Source organism: Chiroxiphia lanceolata, chromosome 8, assembly GCF_009829145.1.
Source record: "Chiroxiphia lanceolata isolate bChiLan1 chromosome 8, bChiLan1.pri, whole genome shotgun sequence".
NCBI lineage: Eukaryota > Metazoa > Chordata > Aves > Passeriformes > Pipridae > Chiroxiphia > Chiroxiphia lanceolata.
Window position 1 is genome coordinate 13,166,095 of NC_045644.1, and position 26,554 is coordinate 13,192,648.

At 48.4% G+C, this 26,554-nt stretch overlaps 2 protein-coding genes across 4 annotated transcripts in view; one reads left to right on the forward strand and one right to left on the reverse strand.

The window, feature by feature from the left end:
• The window catches only part of NT5C2 (5'-nucleotidase, cytosolic II), a 60,602-nt gene extending 45,539 nt beyond the window's left edge, over positions 1 to 15,063 (forward strand). For all 3 annotated transcript variants that reach the window (XM_032694609.1, XM_032694610.1, XM_032694611.1), the window contains 15 exons: positions 1,620 to 1,737; positions 3,180 to 3,275; positions 4,570 to 4,661; positions 4,850 to 4,907; positions 6,153 to 6,246; positions 7,254 to 7,307; positions 8,448 to 8,531; positions 9,273 to 9,314; positions 10,387 to 10,494; positions 10,840 to 10,906; positions 11,049 to 11,219; positions 12,052 to 12,103; positions 12,339 to 12,399; positions 12,917 to 13,093; positions 13,303 to 15,063. In XM_032694609.1, coding sequence (XP_032550500.1) covers positions 1,620 to 1,737; positions 3,180 to 3,275; positions 4,570 to 4,661; positions 4,850 to 4,907; positions 6,153 to 6,246; positions 7,254 to 7,307; positions 8,448 to 8,531; positions 9,273 to 9,314; positions 10,387 to 10,494; positions 10,840 to 10,906; positions 11,049 to 11,219; positions 12,052 to 12,103; positions 12,339 to 12,399; positions 12,917 to 13,093; positions 13,303 to 13,554 — 1,526 coding nt within the window. In that variant the 3' untranslated portion in view covers positions 13,555 to 15,063. The remainder of the gene's footprint in view (positions 1 to 1,619; positions 1,738 to 3,179; positions 3,276 to 4,569; positions 4,662 to 4,849; positions 4,908 to 6,152; positions 6,247 to 7,253; positions 7,308 to 8,447; positions 8,532 to 9,272; positions 9,315 to 10,386; positions 10,495 to 10,839; positions 10,907 to 11,048; positions 11,220 to 12,051; positions 12,104 to 12,338; positions 12,400 to 12,916; positions 13,094 to 13,302) is intronic.
• A 2,817-nt stretch (positions 15,064 to 17,880) lies between these two features.
• The window catches only part of CNNM2 (cyclin and CBS domain divalent metal cation transport mediator 2), a 119,578-nt gene continuing 110,904 nt past the window's right edge, over positions 17,881 to 26,554 (reverse strand). The window contains exon 8 of the mRNA XM_032694689.1: positions 17,881 to 26,195. Coding sequence (XP_032550580.1) covers positions 25,986 to 26,195 — 210 coding nt within the window. The 3' untranslated portion in view covers positions 17,881 to 25,985. The remainder of the gene's footprint in view (positions 26,196 to 26,554) is intronic.

The following is a 26,554-nucleotide window of genomic DNA, read 5'->3' on the forward strand; positions in this document are numbered from 1 at the left end:
GCACGCTTGGCATGGAAATTTACATTAGTTCCTGACCTTTTAGTATAAGCACACCACAGTGGGTTTTGGATAAAGGGATAAGGGTGAAAGGGTAGGGGGGGTGAAAGAAGGGGAGGGGAAGGGAGAGAGAGAGGGGAAGGGGGAGATGGAGATATGAAAATGGAGAGATGAATTAAAGAGAGGGAGAGAGAGAAAAAAAAAGGAAGAAAGAGAGGAAAAGAGCCAGTCCTGGCTCCAGCATTGATCCAGCTGATGGGGTGTCCAGGGTCCCTGTGCACACATACCTGGGCTTTCTGGGGGTACCTTTTTATAGATAAGTTGTCTCCACCTGGGAGATAAGTTTCATGCTTTCTATGCTAATTAGTTATCATGTGCAGTCCATTCTTCTAGACCTTTCCGGAAATGGGTCGGAGGGCTTTGAGAGTCTTAGGTGGTCTTGATCTCCCCCGTACAGTCCATGCCTATTTCTTGACCTCATTCCTGCGCTTGAGCTGTGCTTATCTCCAGGAGCCAGAACAAGGATGTTTGTCCTAGGAAAGTGCTGTACTACCACTGTATGGCCCCTTGTCCAGCCACATCCTGTTCTTTCTCACAGCATGTTATTACCAACAATCCTTGGTTGTTATTACCAAAAATCCTTGGTTGGCTCCACGACTGTCCGGCTATTGGTGTTTGAGACATGCACATTAGCCCCTTATCTCCTGGGCTTCTACAGACATGCAGCGAGTGTAAACACACCACCAGAGGAACACAGTGATTTCCATCTGTCGTGATTGCATTTTAGATGTTGAATTAATGATCTGATTAAACAGTAACATTTGCAGTACATGGGAAGGTCAATTGCAGGAAGAAGACAGGCCGGATGGTAGGGATGACTTGGTTGAACAAGTCCATTTCCTTTGCGTTGAGCGAAGGTGCGTGTCACAGATGAGCAGCTCCTGTGGCATGTGAGAGCAGTGAGCTTGCTTAAGAGAGTAGCATTTTGATGCACAAGGGTAATAGCTAACAGATTTTTGCAGTACCATATGGTGTTATTAACAAACAAATCGTATGTTAACTTGACAGCTCTACCTTCAAGCTTACTTAGTCTGCAGCAAACATTAATTCCCCCGAGATGAAATCTGGAGCAATATTAAGCTTTGGGATTGTATCCAGAGCAGTAACAGTAGCACAGCAGTGATGAATGTCAGGCTTTCTAACCTCCAGTATATGGGTTCCCTCAATTTATTATCAGCTTTGTGAAAACACAGCAAACCAAAACCCGATTGGAACAGGTGGGACAGGGAGCGTTCCTGCATCTGCCTAACGGCACTGCAGGGAGGGGAGCTGCCATTTGAAATACATTTTTTCTGATGCAGAGAGCTGTGATAAACTGATGGATATTTCATCTGATGCACTCTGCTGCTGAAATTCGAGCTGCAGCTTTGCTTTGCTGCAGCCCTGGGGCATGAGCTAATTCCGGGCTGGGAGACCCAAGGCAGGGAAGGGCAGGAGGAAAGGAGGGAATGTGGTATGTGGAGGAGGGAGGAGGGCAAATGGGTACATTACTTTTAATTGCCTTCTTGTTTAACCCCCTAGCTGTTTTCAAATTTTCTAACTGAAATCTCATCTTGGTACAGTGTATAAATCCCCTGAATACGAATCTCTTGGATTTGACCTGACCGTAGAAAGATTAGTTTCCATTGGATACCCTCATGAGCTGCTCAATTTTGTGTATGATCCTGCATTCCCTACCAGGTAAATGACTAACAGATACCAACCCAGCCTGCTTGAGGCTTTGAATACTTGTTCTGTAAAGTTCATAGGCGACATGTGAGGCCAGGTTTTCAGAGCTGTGGCTGTGAAGCCTGTGGCTAACCACAGATCATGGGGAAGGAAGCAGACTGATCCAGTATATGGAGGGCCTTTGCACACATGAATCCATGCCAGCAAAGAGGGAGCATGGAAGAAAAAGAACCCTACTGAAAACATGGTCCAAAAATAGCCTTTCAAAGCAAAGACAGCAGAGATACAATTGGATTGGGAGTGAAATCAAAATGAGGGGGAGAAGGAGCTGTTACTGTTCAAGAGGCTGCTAGGATGTCTCAGAACGTTTTTCTTTAATGATTTTAATTAGTAGTGTCCTAGTGCATAAGAGATCCTGAAAATTAAGCTGACAGTAAACAATAAAAATGGGATTAATCCAGTTCATCTGTCTAGATGAATCAAACATCAAAAGCATTTGATTTAATAACTTTTTGATTTCATAACTTTGCAGAAAGTTAATGGTGCAAAGTTACTGAATTCCTACATTTTGTCTTTTGGTGGCAGAGGTGAAAAGGACATTGCTTGTTTTAAACAAAGTTGTGGATCCAACTCTACACCTTTAAGTTCTTTCCACTTGTGCCTTTGCTGGATTTTGCTTTTTTGACTCCTTTGGAGCTTCTTTACAAAAGACCAGTTCAGAGGGTCTGTTGGCTTGTTCCAGTTTCAGTCTGGCAGCCTCCTTCCTTTCCTCCTCTCAGCATGTTTTACACTGAGACTGCTGCTGGTTGTGCCCTTGCCCGTAACAAGGCAGTAGCCCTTCACAAACCTGTGATGAAGACTCCATTAAATCTACTGCCTTCATCCCAGGGAGGGGACAGAAAGGATATCTCTGTGGGAAGACTACCTTCTCCAGATACAGGCTGCTAGATAAGTGAAACAGAGTTTTGCTGGAGTCAGAGCTGGGAACGTCCAAAGCATTTTGTGCCATAGTTACATGCCCCATCTGGCTCAGTCTGTGACAGTGTGATGAAAAAGAGGAGAGAAATTTCTTTATGGCACCTCACTCTTCCCTGCAGCCCAGCAGGTGTGTCAGGGAACCACAAACACAGGTGTCAGATTTGTGACCCTGTGGAAGAGGCCCACAGCCTCCCTGGTACGTGCATAGCTAAGCTTCTGCCGGGTTAAGTGGTTCTGCTTTCAAGGCTGTGGGGAGCAGATCAGGTATCTCTTTCACCTGGAGGTGTAGGCCTCTGGTTGCTCACCTCCCACCAGGTAAAAGAGATAGTAGGGACCCCATCTGCAGAATAACAGCAACTCTGTTCTGATGCCCCACGCCAAGTAAGCAAGCTGTTCCAGAGCTGTTCTAGCTGCTAATAAAGTGATTACCACTTAATATACTCACTTCTTCATATCTAAAATTGCTTTCTTAACAGAGGCCTGGTGTTTGATACCCACTATGGAAACCTGCTGAAAGTTGATGCCTATGGGAACCTCCTAGTATGTGCACATGGCTTTAATTTCCTCAGAGGGTGAGTGCCAACTCTTTGCTGTTCTTTTTGACTTAATACACTCTTTTGTGTCACTGATCCTTAGGGCACCCATTGTATAAGGAGTCGCAGGGACTCCACTAACAGCAGATGCTGTGCTGGTGTTCCTACAGCTCCGGGATTAACTAGGGATGCAGTGAGGGTCTCAGGCACAGCAACAGCTCAGGTGTTTACAGTGGAAAGATCTGTACTGGCACAGAACGTGTGCTGTGGGGAAGGATTGATGGGATAATGCAGGGGCTGTTCACCTGTCCTGGCACAGTTCAACATCAGCAGCTTATCAGTTAAGATAAAGCCATTGCATGAGGGGTGCTGGGAGCAGACAGGACCTATGCCCTTTGAGGCTGTCCACTCCACAGTCAGTGCTACGAAACTTTGAGGGCCTGAGCTGGCTTGGGGAAGGAACAAACTTGCTCTACCCCTTTGTGTTTCTGACCTGTGAGGGTGTCAGAACTGAGCATTGCATGCCATTTCCTGCAGCCTTCCTTGGATACTTGTGTTTCTCTTGTCCCAGAGAAGGTGCTTTAGGAAGCAGAGAGGACTGCAGAGCCACATGCCTGATGTGTCCCAGCAAATCCCCCCTCCCACATCCCTGCTGCAAGGGCATATGGATGGAAGGCAAGGCAAGCTCAGGGCCCCCAGGGTGACAAGCTTTTTCATTGCAGACATGTAAGTCCTTGCATCAGGAGTCCAAAATTTAGAAAAAGCCCTTATATATGCACTCAGCTTCCTCTTTGATCCTGAAGTGATCTTCAGAAGCTCCAGAAATTGAGGAAACCAGAATAATGAAATTCCTTCCATCATCGCCACCCTGCTGAGTAATTCAGAGGGCCTCAGGCAAACCTCCTGCAGCAGAGCCCTGTACCCCCCTGCTGAAAGCTGCTGGGAGAGTGGAAAGCAACACATGGAAAGTGGGGGAGAGTTTAAGATAAGCAAACAATGACAGTACAGATGATTTAAAGCATCCTCATAGCAGCAGCATGGGGTTTAAGGTCTAGCTGTGGACTCTCAACCACTCTGTGTCCCTGTGTGGGCTCTGCTCAGTTTGCTGACTCAGCAGTGAGGGCTTTGTCCTGGCTCTGCCGGAGGCAGCGTGGCCAAGGGAACACCAGTGGATGCACTTTTGCTCCTGTGCCGACAGTGCATGTGGGAAAGCTGGGTGTTGATTAAAGCACAACAGTTAGTGGATCCTGCTGCAACTCTGTTTTGCAGGTCAGCACATTTTATCCTTGTTATGTTTTGCAGTTTGATTCTTCTCCACCTTCTCTCTTCTCAGGCCTGAAACACGGGATCAATATCCAAATAAATTTATCCAGAGGGATGACACAGATAGGTTTTACATTCTGAACACGTTATTCAATCTACCAGGTGAGTCTAATATGAGCCAACACAAGCCTCTTTCTGTGCATTTTAAGCCAATAAAGCTTTGCTAATGTCATACTCTACTTATCTGTTTGGGTTTTTTTACATGAACTTTCTTCCTTTGTGCACAGGGCCTAAAGTTGTCTGGGCTCTATGTTATCCTAGTGTTAAAATCTTGTTCTTTTTCCTTGCAGAGACCTACCTGTTGGCTTGCCTAGTGGATTTCTTTACTAACTGTGACCGGTACACGAGGTATGTTTTCCCTCTGCTTCGAGGTGCTGTTGGAACAGTAAGATTGTTACTATACTATATAAAGAGCAATACAGCACAGATGGAGCTGTTCCTAATATTAGTGAAGGCCCCTCAAGAGGTTTTGGTGGGGAAAAGTTCAGCCCTCATAATTTAGTGGTGATGAGTTGATCTGTGTGTACAGAAGAGGCTGGTTATGAGGATTTCCTTCACGGGGTACATCAGTGTCATCATAGTGACTGACACTGGTAGTTGGGGCAGCTTCTAAGACTGCACACTCCTTACAGGGTGGTTACAGGCACCATTCAGTTCATTTTGAACCCCTTGGAACCATGTTTCAACTGGTAACTGAAAGGCTGAATTTCCTCAGAGAGTTACTGGAAGACCCTCATGTCGTAATTGAGGATGTTGCACACTTAGAGGTAAAATGCTCAGGCACAGTCTGGTGTAAAAGGCTGTTTGTGCAGCATGAGTATTTACCTAGCTTTAAAAAAGGTATAAACATAAAAACAAGCTGCAGTTTGAACTGGCACATGTGAATGCTGCTGTGCTACTGACTCATGTGATGGGTCATCTTTCCATATTATGTGAGCGGAAGGCAAAGGTTTAATGGCACTTCACGTGGGAGCAGAGGAACTGTTTATGCTGACAATCCGTGAAGTGAAGTATCCTTTCTCAGGACAGGCATGATGATTGCTGTCAAAATAAATACAGCTCTGTGTAATCATCCTTGAGTTCTTCTGATGCAAGCTCTCATGGGTGTCTTAAAGATACCTCCACATAATGTCTCCTGTTAACTCTAACCATTCTGAACACAGAAGTAGTTCCTCCTCTCAGCAGCATTATATTTAGTTGATTTCCATGGCACCCCCTTTAGCACTGGAAAGAGGGAGAAAGAACAGCACTCTGATTGCTCCCTCATTACCATTCATCTTTAGTAAAATGCTGCAAGCTGCACAGTCCCAGTCTTTTTCCTTGTAATACTGTGGGTGAGAAATAAGAGTTGCAGTCACAGAAAGCTGTAGTACTGCTGTGGAGGCACAGACATTCTTGAGTAACACACAGATCCTGTTAAACTCTGGTTGTAGCCTTCTTTCAAGTCTGAGCTGTGATAAAGTAGTAGATAAGAAACCGTTACGGTAAAATGAAAACACAAGCTCCAAACAGCATTTTGAACTGTCTCTCTCCTTGATGTGTTTCTTAACTGTTGCAATTGGCTGCTAAAATCTTTCTTCTGTCTCCTCACAGCTGTGAAACGGGGTTTAAAGACGGAGATCTCTTCATGTCCTTCAGGAGCATGTTCCAAGATGTCAGAGATGCTGTTGACTGGGTTCATTACAAGGTGATTGCAAGAACTTCTGGGGACATCTGTAGTTGTAACTGGGTTTAGATGGGCTGGTTTGTAACTCTTAAGATGTGCTATACCTCTATTGGGCAAAAGCCCTGCTTTGCCGCCTAGTGAGCAGATAATAAATTACAATTGTGAGTAAGTCAAGATCTCAACTGCCCTCCTAGCATGGGAACATATCTAGCTTGGCTTCTTATTCCTTTTTATTGTGCCCAGATTCCATTTCTGTACTTTAATTCATGGGGTTTAGAGCATGATGCCATGAGGGTATTTGCAGGTGAGGTCCACAACTTGTACATTGTCCTAATTATTAAAGCAGTATTCTACTGCCAGTTGTTTACATTGGTACTGTCTTATGTTGCCTGAAAAGTACCTGCATTAAAGAGAGAAATACATCATCTGTTCTCTATTTAGAGAGGAGATGCAGTTCATCTTCTTCACACAGTTTTACACAAATTTAGAGTAAAATTTTGTAAATATTAACATCTGGTTAAAGACCTGATTTTCTTATTCTCTCTCATTTAAGGTGTCTGTTGGGTGGGATAGAGAACCATCACAAGATAATGCTCACAGTTTTACTAGTGGTGGTCCTTTTAGCCATGCAGAAGTCAGGAATCTATTTTTCTTTCCTTATGCAGTGTTGTGTGATACATGTTGGAGTTGGCCTTTGACTAAAGCATTATGGTCAATGTTGGAGACAGGTCATTAACTGTCTTGTTTGGTATGGCAAATCTATTTTTTGTTTGTTTCTATTGTATTCCCTTCTGAAAGGGTTAAAATGCTGTTGAAGTGGATTATTTACCATGGTGAGGGAATCGATGGATCACAGAGTTTGTGATGGTCCCTGCTACTCAAAGCCTCTCATCTCTAGAGTCACTGGTTCAGATTCGCCCTGGTTTGTACTTTCACAGCATTTTAAAGTGTGAAAGTTGGCATTACTTTGATGTCTCTTACATCCTAAGTTTCCATTACCTCACTGGGTTCTGTTGTTTCTATTTCAGGGATCGCTCAAGGAAAAGACCCTTGAGAATCTGGAGAAGTATGTGGTGAAAGATGTAAGTGTGAAGTTACTTTACTTGTGCTATGTGACATTCTGTACTGACTAAGCAGGCAAGAAATAAACATGCTGATTTGCTTTACTAAATCACAAAACAGATAACACTGTGATTTCTATTGTAATAACCAAAGACAAAGTAGAAAGTTCGGGTGCAGCCTTTATCCTGAGCCAGTGATCCACGTGATTTCGTATTGATGTGCACGTTTTTTACGTCAAATATAAAAGCCAGAGGAAATGTTATCATGGGACACAGGTGAATATGCTGGCAAGGCTCGTTTATTTCTTTTGGTGGTGAAAGCAGCTGTGTTCCCTGCCCACATTTCTCTGCCTGAGCAGACCTCTTTCTAAAAAACAATAGCTGAGCATCTCTTTAGACAGAAGTATTCTTTAGCCACCCAACCAACAGACACTTAACCATGAGGGACTAAAAAAGGTCCTGAAAGACTCGCCCATGTCCAGTCTCTTGATAGCCCCAAAATGTGTGTTCAGCACATCTAATGGAGCAAGCTGCAGTGATTCCCTTACTTTTGCCCCCCTGCAGTGTGCAAGGCCCCTCTGGACCACTTACAGTATCATTATTCTTTAGTCTAGATGAGCTCTGTGGTATAGTATCACTTTAAAGCAGTTTACCTTGTTTCTAGTTCCATGCCTACAAAATTCTTATGAAACTGTTCTGTGAGGTAATCAGCTATTCTGGCAATGGACTGAGATTTCTGATTCAATAAAAATAGCCCCGGGAATAAATTCTCCCTAATTTGAGGTTGGAATTATAATGCATTCCAACCTGTGGCTCATGTGAGCTCAGATTTCACCTGCCTCTGGGCCCATTTCGGGAACGGACTTGGAGCTGGAGCAGATCAGTGGGAGCAGCACAGGGTGCCTGGCACTGTGGCTGGCAGAGGCACCACAGCTCTGCTGAGCCCTTCCCCTCGCCTTCCCCTCCCCTGGGCTGTGCTCTGGAGGGGTTACGTGGATGGACCAGCAGCATTCCTGGCTCTGGCCAGTACAAAGCACGTGAGTTTGCTTGCTTGATGGTTTGGTTTGCTTTATTTTTTGTCGGGTGGGATCATAGATGGGAGTGTTTTTGCCATGATGAATGCCTGTAACTTTTGTGACTTGTATGTCCCTTGGCTTTCAGGGAAAGCTGCCACTACTGCTCAGCCGCATGAATGAAGTGGGGAAGGTGTTTCTCGTCACAAACAGTGACTATAAATACACAGACGTAAGTGCTGTTTGAACTGTTGTGTTGGTTTATCACGGGATAAGCAAAAGCCAGCCATTCATTTGTTGTATGGGTGTTGGTGGGACATCATCTGGGGGAGAATCGCTTGTTCTGTGATCTACAAGTAGGATGGTTTGGTGGTGGATGCAGATTGTCTCGAGTCATCTTTTGTAGTCCTGGTTCTGGAACCAACCTAACATGGGCCTGGGTTAAGTCCCTCTGTGCCTCATTCAGATCTTCAGCAATTAAAAGGCTGAAAAGGAAAGTGATACTCGTTTTGGATTTCAGCATCCTTTAAAATGCAGAAGTTCCCTTTCAAGTGAGATAGTCTGAGTATGAACAGGTCACCAAAGCCATGGTCCTGGAGAGGCCTAAGAGCCAGAAAGGGCTGTCTGCTAAGTTGAGAAATCAACATGGTTACTTCAGCTCCAGGTGAATGTCAAGATGTTGCAACACTGCCTATCTGAAGATTTATATGCTGTTTTAAAGCATTTCAAGATATACCTGAGGCAGTGTGCAGTTTTCTGAGGCAGCTGTGTTACTTGATTAAAAAAATTAGTGGTTTAATTCCTGTCACTGTCCTATTCCATTTATTTTGTCTCCAGATCTTATGCTGACTTTTGTGTAAATTCTGAAAATAAAGTTCTGTAATCTGAAAAGATAAAATCAGAAAAGTATGCTTTTATAAACTACACAAACATATGTTTAAAAGTACATATTTAAATTCCTTCTCTCTTTCAGAAAATTATGACTTACTTGTTTGACTTCCCACATGGACCAAAGGTATGTGAATTCTAGACTGCAGTTGCAATAGCAACTGATGTGCCTAATTATCTGTGTAGCTGGAAAGCATTTTAATCCTGCTTCATCGGCTGCATGGGATTAGTTGCTTTAATCTGGTTAAAATACACTTGCTGTTTTGTGTCCTGTTTGAATGGGATCAAAGCAAATACAATATAACAAAGAGAAAAGAGGCATCATCTGGTCTCAAATGATAATCTGTGTTAATGATAACATTATTTTAGTGATAAAACATTTTAACTGTGGCATTTTGCAGGCAGGTTTCTTAGAAATAATGTGCAACATTTTAGATGTTGTTAAAAAAAGCCTTGATGGAAAGGAAATAGTTTTATAAAACAGCAGAAGTGTTTATGCCTGATTGTGCCTTGGCTATGGTAACTCCAGAGGTTTTAGTCATGCTTTTTTTTGTTCTTCTGAGGTCAAAACTCAGCCCTGCAACTTTTGGAGACAGGCTTATGACATAAATTTATACTGCTCTTTCAGTCTCCCAGTAAGATTGGCTATCTCATGCTGAAAAGATGTCTTTTCACACTGTGCTCCAGAAGTAGAAGGTGGCCAAGGGAGACATTTTGAGAGCGTAGAAAGTCACCACAACTGAAAGCTAAAAAAGCTTTTTGCTGTGGTCATGGTCTCAGAAAGTGTGGAAACACGGAGTTATGAAGGCCCAGTGTCCTTTGGGGCAGGGCTGTGATTCAAAGCCATGCTCTGTGGAACAGAGTCAAGGCATTGCTCTTGGCAAAAGTACCAGTATGGCCTTGAAAGGCTGAAGCTGTGGAGTTCATGTGTCTGGATCCATGCAGGATGTCACCTTCAGGAACAGTGGCAGTGGTCTCATTTACAGCACCTCTTTACACAGCAGCTATGCTGGGACATGGATGTTCAGTGCTGTTGTCATGGGCTTGTGGCAGAAGGAAAATACCGTAGGAAATAGTGTTGGCAACCATAATTGTACTACAAGAGGCACGGACTAAGGAATTTTGATGGACACTCATGTTAAACTCCCTGTGGTTGCTTGTGTTGTGCCTGATTCTGCGGGGTTTTTTTGTCTTTGCAGCCTGGGAGTGCCCATCGGCCATGGCAGTCCTACTTTGATCTGATCCTGGTGGATGCACGAAAACCCCTCTTCTTTGGGGAAGGCACCGTATTGCGGCAGGTGGACACGGTGAGTGGTCAGTGGAGGGCACCTCCATGGCTGGCAGGGCTCCTGCACCTCTTGTGTGGCATCTCTCAGTGACAATGGGCAACACAGTGTTTAGACAGGACCTGCGCTAGGGATGGTGGGCTGGAGTCTCCTCTTAGTTATTCCTCAGCAGCCCCTCACCTGGGGCACAGCAGAGCTCAAGGCTTTGCTGTTTCCCTAATGTTCTGCACGTGACAAAAGGAAAAGAATGTGGAAAGGTACCTCTGGGCAGCTTGGGAGTGAGAGACAGACAAAGAGTAAAATAGCAATAAGACAGAAAAGACCCAGACCATCAGCTGTTCAGTACTAACACGTCTCCTTCCTCAGGTGACCGGGAAGCTGAAGATTGGTACCTATACTGGCCCACTGCAGCACGGCATTGTGTACTCAGGAGGTGAGGCAAGAACCCTTCTCGTTCTGTGGAGGGCCTCTGACACGGAAAATGCACCTGCTTTGTCCCTAACCCTGGCCCTCTAAAATGAGCCACACATTTCCTTTTGGCTCCCTGTTCTGAGCCATGCTATTCTTCTCTTCAGGCTCTTCAGACACAGTCTGTGACCTGCTAGGGGCCAAAGGGAAGGATATCTTGTACATTGGAGACCATATCTTTGGAGACATCCTCAAATCCAAGAAGCGCCAGGGCTGGCGGACCTTCCTGGTGATCCCTGAGCTGGCACAGGAGCTGCACGTCTGGACAGACAAAAGCGGTCAGCAGTCAGGCACACCCAGGCCAGGCTTTGCTCTTGCTTGCCTGGTGCTGCACCCCTGAGAGTGCCAGGGCTTAGGGGTGCCTGGGGAGAGATCACCCTGGTTTGCTGCTTCTCCTTTTGTCCCCTTTCCCTGAGTCTGGGTGCTGGTAGCAGGAGCTGGGGCAGCTTTCCATGGGCTGTTCTCAGGGTCACAGGCCCTTCATGTGTGATCAGCCAAGTGCTGCCTTGGCCACAGAGTAAGCTGCAGCTGGGTGAAATTGAGTTGTTCCTTATCCCAAAAACTCCTCCCCCTCTGCCCATATGGAGCCATGGCTTCTCTGGTAAAAAGTATCTGACAAGACATCTGGGTTATTCTCCCTGTAATTCCTGAGCCATGACTGCTCTCCCATCTGCAGGGAGTCCCTGCTCACCATCGGCTTCCTCCTCGTTCCTCCCACTCCCTCTGCTGCTCTGCTGCCAAAGTGCCGTGTGTTTCCCATCCACCAGGGCTACTGCTGTTCTCCCAGGTTTGCCCTTTGGTGTGCTAAATAGGGCTGAGGGTTATGCAAGCTGCCCCATGGCTGGTAGGAAGGTTTTGGTGAGAGCTGCAAAGGTTCAGTCTCAAAACCAAAAGGGCCAACCAGAAACCAAGACCAAAATTCTGCCAGTGGCACAGAGTGTGATTGACCCCTCTCCCTGCCCCATGGCCATGAGGTGCCGTGTTCCCTGCTCCAGTGTCCCTCCCCCACCATGTGAGGGAAGCAGGCAGGGTGGTGGCTTTGCTTTCAACCCTTTTAATTTCAACAGTTTTAACTTACCATTTCCCCCTTTCTTTTCTGGATTTTTCCAGCCCTTTTTGAAGAGCTGCAGAGTCTGGACATTTTCTTGGCCGAGCTATACAAGTGAGTGTTCAAAGTGACAACTTTCCTGCTGCCTCTCCCACCTAAAGAGTGGCACTGACAAAACTGTGGGGTTGTGTTAGCGGCACTGCTGCTGGAGCCTTGACTCAGGCCTGGGCTCTGCCCACGAGACCAACCTTCCCCTCCAGACCAGTCTCCTTCCCCCAAGCCCCATCTCACAGCATCTGGTTCTGAAAGACTTTTCACACCATGTATTTACCTTCTCGCCTGTAACTAGGCATCTGGACAGTAGCAGCAATGAACGCCCTGACATCAGCTCCATCCAGAGACGCATTAAGGTACCAATCATCAAATCCCCTTTTCATCCTTCTGGATCCCAAAGGGCTTGACAACCCAACCCCACTGCTCAGCCCTGAATTGCTTTGCTCTGCCTTTGGGTAGGCACAGCAGGCTTAGCAAAGCCACTCTGTCTTAGCTCACTGGTGTCACTGGCACTCCTGAAAGGCAGCCTGGTCTGGAATAGGGTCCCTTTCCTCCTGCCCACAGCAGCACTGACTGACGGTGCTCACTGCTGCAGCACGTGGCGCTGGCACACAGAGGCTTGGAGGGGCTGTAGCCTCTGGTTCAGCCAGCCCTGAGGGGCCAGCCTGGGGCGAGTGCTGGCCCTGAGCCCGCTGCCACCTTCCCTTCTGTTAGCTGGGGCTTGGCTGTGCTCTCTGTCATGGGATACGAGCACAGAAAGCCTTGCTGGAGATCCTTGCAGGTCTCACGTAGCCCCTAGACCTCAGGGTGCTCCATCGTGGCTCCAAGGTGTTGCCTACGTGCCCCAGGATCTAACCTGCCCTTTCCTTGTAGAAAGTGACCCACGACATGGATATGTGCTATGGGATGATGGGAAGCCTCTTCCGCAGCGGCTCTCGGCAGACCCTGTTTGCCAGCCAGGTGATGCGTTACGCTGACCTCTATGCAGCCTCCTTCATCAACCTCCTCTACTACCCCTTCAGCTACCTCTTCAGAGCCGCCCACGTCCTGGTGAGTTGCAGATCCCAGGGAGGTGGGCAAGGCCCCCAAAGGTGCCTGTGCTTGTTTGTTAACACTTCCACAAGACACAACAGCACCTTGGAGGGCTGGGTGGCATTTGATACACCATCACATTCTGGGGTTTGCTCTCCATGTGTCTCAGGGAGGGGCCCTAGGACTGGGACACCCCTTACCATCTCCTCTCTCTGTTACATGTGCAGATGCCACATGAGTCCACAGTAGAGCACACGCACGTCGACATCAACGAGAAGGAGTCACCGATGGCCACACGCAATCGCACCTCAGTGGATTTTAAAGATTCTGACTACAAGCGGCACCAACTGACCCGTTCCATCAGTGAGATCAAACCGCCCAACCTCTTCCCCCAGGCACCTCAGGAAATCACACATTGCCACGATGAAGATGATGATGAGGAAGAGGAAGAGGAAGAAGAAGAGGAGGAAGAGGAATAAGATGGAAAAGGCAAAGTAAAGATAAACCATGACTCTAGCAGTGATCAGGAATGGATTCCGTTGTTGGGGCCCTTGGGGTGATGGGTTGGGGGTGTGATTCTTGCAAAGGCACATTTTGAAAGTATTTGGAAACTTTTAACAAATTAACACTAATTAGGAGGAGACCCTTGTTTTCGGTTTTGCAGACGGTTCAGAAAGCTGATGGATTCTGCCTGGGTGGTGCATTCAGATTAGACTGCCAGCCCGTGCTGTCATGCTACTCCCATTACATTTAGGGATGCTGCATGTTTCTCCCTTTCCCATGATGTGTTTCATTTGATTTTCATTTGAACAGTGTCCTGTGAACGGTTTTTGCCATTTGTTGCATTCTCTGTGGAGAAAGAAGGGATGTGCTGGGCCCTGCAGGAGACAAAATTATCCAAATCCTGCTGCCCATTGGGTTGCTGCCCTTAACCCTTTGCTCTTGGGTTACATACTCCCCCCTCCCCATGTTAGCCAGGATGTTGCTGTGCCTTCCAGCATTCAGTTTAGCTTCTGCTTTGTGTGAGTTTCTCTGTGTAAGTGGTTCGACTCCTCCGGTCATCAGGGATGGCAGTGGGATTCCAGGTCTAGTGTATCCACCACTGTACACGTTTCAGCTTGTAGACAGACGCTTGTCGCCCTCTCCCAGTGTTTCCAAGTTCTCTTTCACCATCAGCATGTGATGCATGATTTCCAGTGCATTTCTCAAACAGCTGAGCCACACACTGTGTTCTCAACTCCTCCAGTTTCAGCAGTAAATATTAACCCAGGACCTTGAGGCTGCTGCTTTAGCATTACATTACTCACTTTGTGTTCCTTCTGCCTCCTGACCTTTCTGTCCTCTCAGCTTTAAGTGAAGCATCCCAAAGACAAACCCAGTGACCATTTGGCGTGAAAGAGCCTGTTGTGCCAGGGTGCTGCAGGCCACACGGGCCTGCCCTAAACTAGGAAACAGCACATGCCATGGGGCCGGCCCCACAGAGAGAGCCACGAGACTCCGGTCCCGCTGGCAGCTGCCCTTGGCTTTGGCCTGCTGCAGAGCAAGCAGAGCCTCATGCCAGATTGCTGTGGGCAAGGCTGTGTCCCTGGCCAGGGAGCGTGATGGCTGCAGGCTTCTGTGTGGAGACTGGGCGTGTCCCCAGGGATGGGCGTGCAGTCCTTGTACCTGAGCCCGAAAAGCAGCCCAGGGAAGGCATGGGGCCAGCACACAGCTGGGCAACAGTGCCCTGTGGTTTTCCTCTGTGTCATGGGTGCAGCCTCCTTTACTCCAGCCTGTGCCGTTCGCTGCAAAGGGATTACAACAAGGGCCCTCTTGTAACGAATTCGACTGTTGTTTCAGTACCATAAACTCATTTAATTTCTTTTTTCATTTTAAAGTACCTTAGGAGAAAATAAAAAAAAGAAAAACCACACCACCAACATCTGAGCAGGAAACTGCTGCTGTAGTGGCAGTTGTTCAAGTCAATAAATGATGATGTTTCTAAGAAATGCCTGGTGCTTTGTGGCGTGTTGCTGAGATGATAAGGGCTGTGCTGGAGTTGGTGAAAGATGGGGCTAGTCTCTGGGGATCCCAGCAGAATGGGTGACTGGGGAAGATGGAAAGCATCTCTGGGAATTGGTTGTGTGAAGCACTGACAAACAGTGGCTGTGGATCTGACTGTAAGGGCATGTCTGGTCCCCAGATAGCCCCAGGAAGCAGTGGTGGGGTACAAGGCTTTTGTTATCACCATCTGCATCAGCCAGGGAGGCATGGGGAGGGCAGAGAAACATTCTGGCTTGACTACAGAGAGTGAGGAGGAGCTTTTCCATGGCAGAAAGGGCAACATCCCCACCCTACCACTACCTCCAACACTATGTCCTTTGAGGACTGTTTCCCACAGGCATCATGAAGGGCCAACCCCCGACATACATGATGTGTGTGCAGGGTGGCACGAGGGCACAGCATGGCCCATGCTCCACCAGGAGCTGCAAAACTGGTTAAAAAGACAGAAGGCCAGTGCTGCCATGGCTACAGGACTGGCCAGCCTGGCCAAAGGCTGTGCCCACGACAGCTCTGGGCACTGCTGTGCTCAACCCTCACCTATAAACAAACTCCTTGTGCCAACTCAACCACACCTGAGCAGGTTCTCCGTCTGCACCACCACATAAGGACATTCAGTACCAGGGCCCAAAGTGCCAAACAGAAAAGCAACCCTAAATGGCAGCAGCTGGCAGCCAACAACCAACAACTGACTCTTCGGGGATTGCTGAAAACCCCAAACCCAGCACTGAGTCCCTGACACTTTGATTTTGAGATCTGGAGAGCTGCTAACAGGTACCCACAGTAAGGTTGGCTGAGGAAGGGTCTGAGGGAGCTGTTCCCGAGCCCTTTCACCAAAGGCCATGCTGGGCTCTGCTATGTTTAAACTTTGTTTCTCCAAGTATAGCCACTTGAATTTTTTAAGCTTTAGCTCAGCAGCCAGGGAGGCTGTGTGGCTGCAAGAAGGGAGGTCTGGGGGGTTCCGTGCATTCCTCCTTCCAAACCAGTCACCACAAATAGCTCACTCCCAGCCCAGGGCTATTTCTGACTGAGATGGGGAGAAGAGTCTTCAGGGCTGGAGCAATGGAAAGTATTTGACCCTCACTTCATGGTGGGAAAATGTCGGGCAGAGCCTGATGGACACTCAGGCGCTGCTCAGTGCCCAGCCTTGTGCCATCCTCTCTGTCCCCCCACTCTCCCCACAACCTGTTCCCCACCCCAAGCAACAGGCGTGCTTTTACCCACTAGTGGTGATCCCTCCTGCAGCAAAAGCCTGGTGGAAGCAAGGTGAGCATGCAAGGGGACAGGCCTCACCCCCTGCTCTGAGCTCTCACCGACCTGATTCTGATTTCTCCCTTTCCCCACCCCCACACACCCACCCTCCCTGCTCCACAGAGGCCATGGGGGCTCACAGGGGCTGCACGGAGCAAACTATACTAGAGACAGGAGCCCAGGGCTCACTGCCCTCAGCCACAGCCCTGCGGATGTTGTGTGCTGGCCACTGCCAGCCAGTACTAGAAGTACAAGGTCAGTCACCAGACCTGATCCCAGCTCCTCTTGCTTTACACCACCTCCTCACTCAGCAGGACAAAGGCTGCTGCAGCTGAAGCACAGACCCAGAATTGGGGTATGCCCGACCATGATGGAGGGTGCAAAGCCCCATGCCAGTCCCTGACCAGCAGCTACTCCAGCCTCAGGCCTGAAGCCCTGGCACCTGTGTTGAACATGGATAAGGCACTTCTGTAGGTGCAGAGCCACCAGCCCACCCCAGCCCTGCACAAGGGTGCTCACCTCCAGGAGACTGCTCCTGGGGTCCACTGGGCTGTGGAACCTGGCAACATGGGGACGTGCTACTGGAGCCTTGAGGACACAGAGCCCTGTGTACAGCTGCCTTTGCTTTGGGCACTGCTCCTGCCCTGCTGCCACAGTGTAGCCTGGACCTGAGCAGCCAAAACCCATCCCATCTCCCTGGCCTCTTGCACTCTCCCTTTCAGGAGACCTGGGCTCTCCTTCCTGCTCCTTCTTCCTGCTACTCTATTACACCAGAACCAGACCTGAAGTTGCCCTCCACATTAATTCTACTTACATCCTGCTTGCAGCATCCCACCACCCTCCATCCTATGCCACACAGGGGAGCAGAAGTCCTCACAAGGCCTACCACACTCTCTGACCTGCTGATATGACGCTGGGGAGCAAGGTCCAGAGGGATAGGGCCACCCTGAAGCACAGGAGCAGGGACAGAAGCTGCACTGAGTGCAGCAAAAATTCCCCCTAAGGCTTGAGCAGCCACTGCCCAACTTGCCAACCCAGGGTTTGGCAGCTCAAGAGCTGCGCATGGAGGAAAGCCCAGTGCAGGAAGAGCAGCTGGGTGAAAAAGCTGTGAGGAGGACAGGGACTGAGGGATGGCAGAAGCATGATATGGGTGCACAGCAGGGCTGTATCTGGCACACAGAAAAGGGTGGGCTGTTCATCCACCGGTGTGAGCTGGAAGTGATGCTGAGCAAGGAACTAAGCATGGGCTCACTCTCCCGCTCAGAAATAAGTTTCTGTCAGTGCAGGCTCCACACAGCTCTGTCGCAACATAAGGGGAGCAGGCTGCAACACCCAGTGCAGGGGGATGGACTGACTCACTCCACCAGCTGCTCCCGTCCCACGGAGTCACCACCATCACCAGCCACGTCTCTCACCGGCGAGCCCCAGCCACGCACCGCCTGGCAGGAACATGCGTTATTGGACAGACAGCATCTACGCTTACAGACAAACAAACATCATCTGTGGAGAGCAGGTTGTAAATAAGGGGTTTTTATTACTGGAAGAAAAAGACCCTCACCCTTGAGGGAACTTCAGAAAGAGGAATTCAGCTGCTTGCCATTGCCACCAGCTTCCCAGCCATCCCCTGATCAGCAAAACCACCAGCACATCCCTCCCCGGCTTGAGGACTCATGAGCCCAGACCCACCGAAGCAAAGAGCAACACCTGGCTCTAAGAGAACAGGATCCAGCCTCTCTGTGGCTCTTGGCAGCTGAAGTCGAGAGTAAAGACTGTTGATGTGCCAGTAGCAGAGATCTGGGTCCGGGATCACCATCAGCCCCACCACCCGCATGCCAAAATCCGTCCCTTGGAAATGAGGGGGGAGCATGGAGGAGGGAAAAATGCATAAACTGGAATGTTCAACAGAAAAAAAAAATCATCATTTATCTAAAAAGAATAGAAATAAACAAAATGCTTTTAAACAAAATCACAAAATATACAAATAAATCTGGTACAAAATAAATAGGAAAGATTGGAAATCTACAACAAAATTGGAATAATTATAAAATTAATTCGTATGACAATCAGTATATGAAACGTATACACTTCATTCAGGATTTCAGTTGTGCTTATTCAGGTTTATGTACACACATGGAAATACTGTAGTCAGAATACTACAATCCTGGAAACCCGAAGTCATGTACAATATGATACAATTCGCAAAGACCACGTACGATGGCAAGTAAGACACAGGGAAGAGCCGGCTGGAGTGGCTGAGTGGGATTAGACAGCCAAGAAAATGCTCTATGGCAGGAGAGCCACCACGCTCCTGAACAGGGGGATCAAGGCCCAGCCAGCAGCAGCTGGGACAGGGCTCGGGGCAGTCAGGAAGGACCTGACTGCAGGAGAAAGGTTTGGTGTGAGCCCTCCGGCTGCCAAGCACCAGCCACTCATGGCTCCCAGGAACACTTCTCAAGTATTTGGAGTTTCAGATTCAGCGTGTTTGGCATCTGGGCGCTTGCCCAATGATTCAGGTATCAAGGCTGGCTCCGCTCGAGAAAAAATATGCCAAGAACTCTGAGGTCCCTCAGCAGGGCCTGACCCTGAACCGCATGTAAAGCCACCCTTGTGCTCAGGAGAACATGGATCAAATGGGACCAGAGCACTGCTGCTGGGGTCCTGGTGGCTTTCCACTCTCCAAATTCCATGTGGTCTCCAAGAAAGGCAGAGTCCCTTGAGCAGCATCTCCTACCCTTAAGTGTGAGAAATGAAGACAGGTTGGCTGCAGTGTTGCCTGTTCCCGACTGCTGGACCTCCTCCTCACCTTCCTGAACACTCAACTAAACCTCAGTGAGAAGAGCAGAGGAACGGCCACGGCCAATGCGAGCGCAGCCATCGCAGAAGCCATGCTGATGAATCCAAACCAGCACAATGTAGAAGGACAGAGCACGTACCCTGGGTAAAAACCTGCTGGCCAAGACAGCCCAGTCCAGCCCAGCCTGCTGGGACCTGAGACTTTAAAGCAGGGATGACACTAGAGCTGATCTAGGCCCAGCCAGTCTGTCGCTTCTGAGAACCAAGGAGCTCACCTGGAGCCCCTCACCCTCCCACAGTGATCTTTGGGCGAATCCAGAAGACATGCATGCAATATTGGCACTTCCAACTAAAGGCCTATGATCCAGGCACCCGACACCTACTAATTTCTCACTCGGATTTGGAAGGATGTGGTACAACAGTGATGCCCACAGGATAAAACACCACCTCCTATTATAAAGCTATGTGATCAGCAAAGAGTTGAGATGGGATGCTAGACTGCTCTGCCAAGCACCAAATGCTGGGACAAGTGCTTTCTCCCCAACAAACCCTGAAACCAACTGACTACCACACTGCTTCCAGGAGCAAAAGACAACAGAGACATCAAATCCACCTCTGGAGCAGAGACACCTGCAGCCTGTGCATGTTTCAGGCTCACGACAGCTGACAAACCTCCAGCCTGGCTCTATGACACACAGAGGCCACTTCTGTAGTCTGGCCAAACACCTGCTGCTGGGGGGGATTAAATACCAAGCACTTCCTTAGCCAGAAATCTGCACTGGAGCGGCAAGAGCAGCCAGGGCATCATCCTCTGCAGGATCCCAGTGATCAGCCCTGCTCAGAGGAAAACAGGGCCCAAAAGCAAAACCTGAGAGAAGAATGCTGTTTCTCAGCTGGAGATAGAAGACCAGAAGCTTTGAGTACCGTATTTCCAAGGAGAAGAACTGCTATAGAGCCTGAGCTCAGGATAACAAGAAGAAAACGTCACTTTGACTGAATTCAGTGCTACCAACCTGTGAAACAACTCTATCTCCCAACTGTACCGTGCCACGGGCTGGAGGCCACTTTCTGGCAACCCCTCCCCATCCCTGCAGCTCAGGGAAGGGCACTGGGATAACCTGGCATCCCAGGCTTTCTCCTAGGGAACACCCTGGCCTTCCCAGGTTCAGCATCCAGCTTATAACGGAACTGCAAATACACACAACCAGACAGAAAAGCTCAACTGTACCGCCTTTGACCCACAAAAACAGCATCCCCTCACCTGGACACAACCTCAAGGATGTGGCCACGAGATTAGACACAGAGCAACACAACTCTGCGTGAAGCTTGGCACAAGGACAAGGGCAAGACACAGAGCAGGGGGCTCTGCAGGAACCCATGGATGTCCAACATCCTCACATGGAAGTGAGGCCAATATCACCACAGCGATCACACCAACAAGAGACTTGCAACTGATGGACCAAGTACAACAGCAGCACAGGGATGAGGGCGGCTTCCCAGCCCAGTCCGTGGGGCAGAGCCTGTCCTCTCTACTGGCAAGTCAGAATGAAGGCTGCTCTCCCCTCTGTGCCATGAAGATGCCCGATCATATTAGTTAAACTTGTCATTTCACCCTTGGGCCAAAACCAATCCTCAGTATCCAAGGGCTAGGTACTTCTTTTGGTCTGTGTAGAACCACAGTGCAGGGCCAGGCAGTGGGGTGGGCAGCATTCCCAGGGCAGTACCACACTGAGCCTTTCACCACATGCTGGTTTCCTGCCTTGTGCCAGCTCCACACAGTGTCAATGCAGGGACCTCTCAACCCCCCAAAGCTGGGGGGTCACCTTTGAGATGAAGCCTCAAGTTAGCATCATGACAAGAGGTTCTCTGCCGCATCATTTCCCACCCTCAGCCCCAGTTTTCTACTGGTAATCCAAAGACTGGATAACTTGACAACTGGTACACAGGTACTAGTTTTAAAACCACAGATGTGTGTATTAGATATTGTATAAAATATGGTACAACTTTCATGTGGGAATGATTTCTATAGAGAGTGTAATTCTGCACAAGGAAGATGCACGTTCCAAGGGGTCCTGGAGAACGCAGCTGTGTCCTCCATCATGTAGGATACTTACACAGGACGCTTGTGAGGAGACAGGGCTGCTCTTTGATCTGCACCCCAACACCCCTTGGCTGAGCTCTGCAGAGATCACAGGAAGCACCACCACTGCGCAAGCAGCCCCTCACACAAAGCTACCTCTTTGGTTTTCTTTGAGCAGATTTGAGCCAGAGCCTGACACCACCAGTGACAAATCTCATCCTCATCTGAGCTAGGCCCTGAAGGCTAAGAAGCAGCAATGGGTGATGTCCACGGGCCATCGGGGCAACTCGCCCTGCTCCTCCTGAGCTTTCTCCTGGTCTGAGGTGAGTGCAAAGGGCCATATCCTGAGACTCCTACTCTTGCCAGCTCTACCCACACAAAAAGGCACTTAAAGAAAAGAAGGAAAAGAAAAAATGAAACAAAAAAGCCCCCTGCAGTGAGGAAAAGGGGAGTAAGTCCAGGAGAAGAGGGTAAGAACAGACCAGTGAGCACAATGTGAATGAGTGGCTGACCTCTCTTCCAATGGGGCCTGAGAACTGCACCCCTCGAGCAGCCAGCTCCAGCTGCCCTGCCCATCAGGTCTCAGCATCATCCCATTCCTGCCCAGACCGGAGCAGGAGCCTGTGGGGGCAAAAACTGCATGAGAGGGAACTACACACAACTACAGGTTGCGAGCAGAAGCGGTGAGCAGGAGAAGGACCTGCCCTGTGGAATTTGCTCTGCTGGTGCATCTGGATGGGGAAAGCACCTTGTCCTGTCATGCCAGCCTCAGGGCCCCTGCCCACCAGCCAGCCCAGACACCCTGCCAGCATCCCTCGTCCCACTGTGGGAAACCCATCCAGAGCTCCTCTAGGGCAGCAGCCTTCAGCTGCATAGGGATTTCAGGAAATGGGCAAGCTGGGAAAAAACAACAAGCGCTTTGTAAACTCTGGAGGGTCTGAGCTTGTGGTCCACACAGCATCTGAGGCTGGTTTGCTAAGCCCACCCTAAGCCCCTCTCCTCTCAGAACTAGTGTGCTTCATATGATCTCCACATCACCAGAGTCAGTCTCATTCGGAGAAAGATTCTCACTGGAAAGCAAGAACATTCCTTCACTCTTTACAAAGATTTGGCAATACACAGAATTAAAAAAAAAAAATCATAGTTACAACAGATTCAGGTTCATTTCGTTTAAAGGAAATTCAACCAACAGGAGTGTAAAAGTTATAATTCACAGTTGTGCATTTAAGATATTAGTGTTGAAAACCTCACTTCAAAGAACTCTTGTGCAAAATTGTATTGACAGTAGAAACCATGGCTAGATGCCCTCCCAGTCTCCCCCGACTGACAGGCCATTGTCCGCCCCGCTGCCTGCACCCAGAGGCAGACGGACGAGGGGAACAAAGGCAGCAGCAGGAGTTGACATATGAAGATGCAGTATCCTTTCTACAAGTCAAAGCCTGGCCAAGGTCTGAGGTCAAGTCCAACGATTCCCAAAGCCACCAGCTGGTGCCCTGCGCTGCGGTGACGACCGACTGGCCACATGTCCTTATGACACTGTGGCACAGCATCCGGCATCTGAGTCCCCCGGAATGCAGGCAGGCAGCCAGCGAGGCAGAGAAAGTAGATCTGCTCGGGCAGGACACCCCCTGCAAGGGCACAGACTCAGATGCCGTGGCGTCTCCAGTGCGGTCAGGAGAGCCAAGCCCCGGCATTGGCAAACGCTGTCCAGAGGCTCAGAAGTGACCCTGAGCAGGGCACCGGGCTCCTCTGCTTGTGATGGTGCCCACCAAGAGGGTCGGGAACCCCTCGCATTTGTTAAACAGTAAAACTGTAAATACCCTGAGAACAGGGAGACTGGATTTCTTCCCCTCCAAGGAGAGGACCATGCTTTATTCTTCAAGCTAATTAGCAGTAGCAGCTCCTAACCCCTCTGGGTCAGGTACATATTTTCCATATGAAACATCTATGATCAACTATTTTTATGGAAATTAAGTGAAATTATTTCACTTTCCATTACTGGATCTGTACAAATGATGAAAAACAGACATGCAAAAAATTGCCTGCAAATTTTGGAACAGTGCAGCATGGGCAGAAGCAGGAGGTATTTGCTTTGGGATCACATGGCTTTGGTTGGAAAAACTGGCGCTTTTTTTTTCCTTTTTTTTTCTTTTTTTTTTTTTTTTTTTTAAAAAGGGAAACATACATTGAAACAAATCCATAACCTGCCATAAGAAGCAGAAGTCAGATCCAGGGAGCAACCTCATCCTGGAGAGAGCTGCCTTGACTTGAGCCTTCCCTCCTTTGGCAGGTTTGACAAAACGGATACTGCATCTCAAGTTCACCACCGAGTCAAACACTTCTGACAAACTTTTACATTCACAACACTAGATAAAAACTGGCGAGGTGAGTCCCTCGCCGAGGACAGACGCTGTAACATCTCAACATTTTGCTCTGTGAGAAAGGTGCAATATTGGCAGCTCTCTGGGAACCACAGGACTCAGGTCAGCCCGTGCTGATGCTGAGCCGTGTGCTCTCAGCGGTGGTGGGCTGGTGCACATCAGAGCAAGGATGGAGGCTAAGGAAACGCTTTCAGATAAGACTCAAAAAAAGTTAATACAAAACTAAATGTGAGAGCAAGGTTTTGGGGGGCCTGTTTTTCTCCTCACTGTATGCACAAGTTTGATACTATGCAATTTCTGTGCCCCTTTGTGGGAACTTCATCCTCATGGGTGGCTCCAAGGAAGAAGTGAACCCTTGCCAAGGGGGAGGACAGCAAAAATTAGGGCTGCTTTCTGAAGCCGAAAGAGAGAGGAGGAGGGACACAGGCAGACCCAATTGACTCTGATACCAGGCACTCCAATTTCCTGTGGGGAGATCCTGCAACAAAATATTGCACCTTTCCAGCCACACAGAAGGACCGCGGGAACTTGAAGCAAGTGCCATCCCCAGCCCGTGAGCAAGAGAGACGGGGCAGGTATGCAGGCACAGAGAGCTCTGGCAGTTGCATTTGGGGCTGGGGGCTTCTTTGGGTTATCCCCAAAGAGATTATCCAGGTGTAAAGAAAGGAAGGGAAATGCTACATAGGCAGGGGCCACGGCAGGGTCTTGAAACAGGGAAACCGCAATGCCCGATTTACTAACCCAGATACAGAGGGCAATGTTCACATTTTGTTTGAGACAGCATTGGAAGGGGAGAGGATTGGGGGGATAACTTTCTTCTTTTTTATTTGAGGACTTAAGACTCCATCTGTGGGAGTGGGGAATGGGTGATACACAACTGCCATGGGGTGCCTCTTGCTTGCACCCAGTCCGCATCCAGATTTTTGGTGTGAAGGAAGTGGTTCCTGCTGCCCAAGGATGCCCTGCACCAGTGGCAGCTGGGTGTGAGGCTCTCTGTTCTGCTACCATGGTAATCCCTAAAATGGCTGATAAATGGGACAAGAGAGGAGGAAATGCACTAAAACCACTGAAAGGAAGGAATGTGGCTGGAAACAGCCTGGAAGTGAACCTCTCCGAATCCCTGAAGTGCAATACACTCGCGTCTGGAAAGTTTTGTCAGTTCTTGGAGAGGAGAGGATGGTTCTGACGCCTCAGCAGAGCCCACTGTTGCACTGGCAGAGGTTTACTGTCACCTGGAGCACGTACATTTGGTGTAATTGTAGCAGCATCTTTCGCATTAATATTGGATTAAAGGGGGCACAGGGACTGACATTCTGATACTCATCTGTTGCTCCAACTCAGTATATTCTGTGATGTAGCAAAGGCTGCACATCTGCTCTGGCCAAGGTAATGGTGTGCAGAGCACTACGGCATGGGAGTGCTTAAAGCCTTGTCATTTCAGGTGCATACATTAATTCACCAAGCAACTGTCAGACACATCAATGAAAAATCACCCACTTACTTCACTATGGAAAATTATGCCCAGCTTTCATTTCACAAGACTGCAGTTTTGCTACTTAGTTCCTTTGCCACAGTATCATCTTCAACATAGACAAAAGGCTTTGGAGGTTACAAAACTGTAAGTGTAACAATGCTTTTGCCTGTTGTACAAAGAAACCTTCTGAAATTTGAAAGATCATTAAATACCAAAGTAACCGCTCCTTCCCTGAAATTTAACTGGAAGAATGGAATAATCCTCATGCCTTGGCCCTCCAGGTGGCTGAAACCAGAGGTTCCTTGAAGCTCACTCATTCTTAAGACACAAATAACATACAAGTACCAGTTACTAACTTTTTCAACAGGGCAACAAAAAGGACCAGAGAGGGGTGAGAAGAGCCCTAAGGACATTGGAACCAATTCACAAAACCATGATAGAGCCCATTTCAGGTTCATGAAGGACAGAAACAATTTAAAACTCTGCAAAATACTTTTTAAAAACATGAGCTCTCTTGAAAAAATAACTGGAGGAGCTTTTAAACTTCTCCATATGTGTTTGAGGAAGAAAAACCCAAAAAGGATCAAAAATACAGATAAAAAATAAACATAATTCTACTTTGCAAGAAGAATTTTCATCGTTCTCAAGGGTGGCTCACCATTCCCAAATTACGTTTGGGGCTTTAGTCTCTCTTGCTCTTTGCTCCTTTCTTCCTGTTTCTTTCTCTTCTGCTCCCAGAATGGACGCAAAAGTCTTTGGTCTCAGAACACTGGATGCAGCACAGTGTTGCAAGCACATACTAACGGTGTTCACACTCGGGGAGGAGGCAGGAAGGAGTGAGGGCTGGTCCTGCTGAGGAGAAGGGATGGGTGGGTTGTGGGGAGTCAGCTCCTAGATGGCTCCTTCACTGTGCATACTGTGGTTGGGCTTGTTGTGAGTCACACAGTTCTGCTCGTTCAGCAGGTTTGCTGTCTCATCCGGCAAACCGTCATGCAGCTCCGTAAGAGTCAGTTCGATTTTAGTGTTTTCACTGTCCGAGGACTGAGGTGTTTTGTCCATCCGGGATGCCATCAGGGCATTTTGGTACTGCTGTCTTGAGATCTGCTCCAAGAACGGGGAAGGAACAAAAAAAAGTCACATTTTTGTGTCTCCTGTGGGACACGGTGAGAAAATAAAGTGCCCTCCCTTTCCAGATGATCACACTTCAACCCCTCTTTACCTGTTCCTATAAAACATCCCTGCGCTTTGCAAGCCTAGAGCATCCCAACTCAACACCACAGCATGGTGACAATTCCAGGGAGGGTGGAAGCAAAGTGCTGTGCGATCACCATGCTGTTCAGAGGTGGGGATTTATATTCCTATGCAGAGACTTTTAAATCAGACCTCCATTTCCCTCTAACCATGCATACTTTTAGGACCAGAACCAGAGATCAGTGAAGTCTTTCTCCCAACTTCAGTGA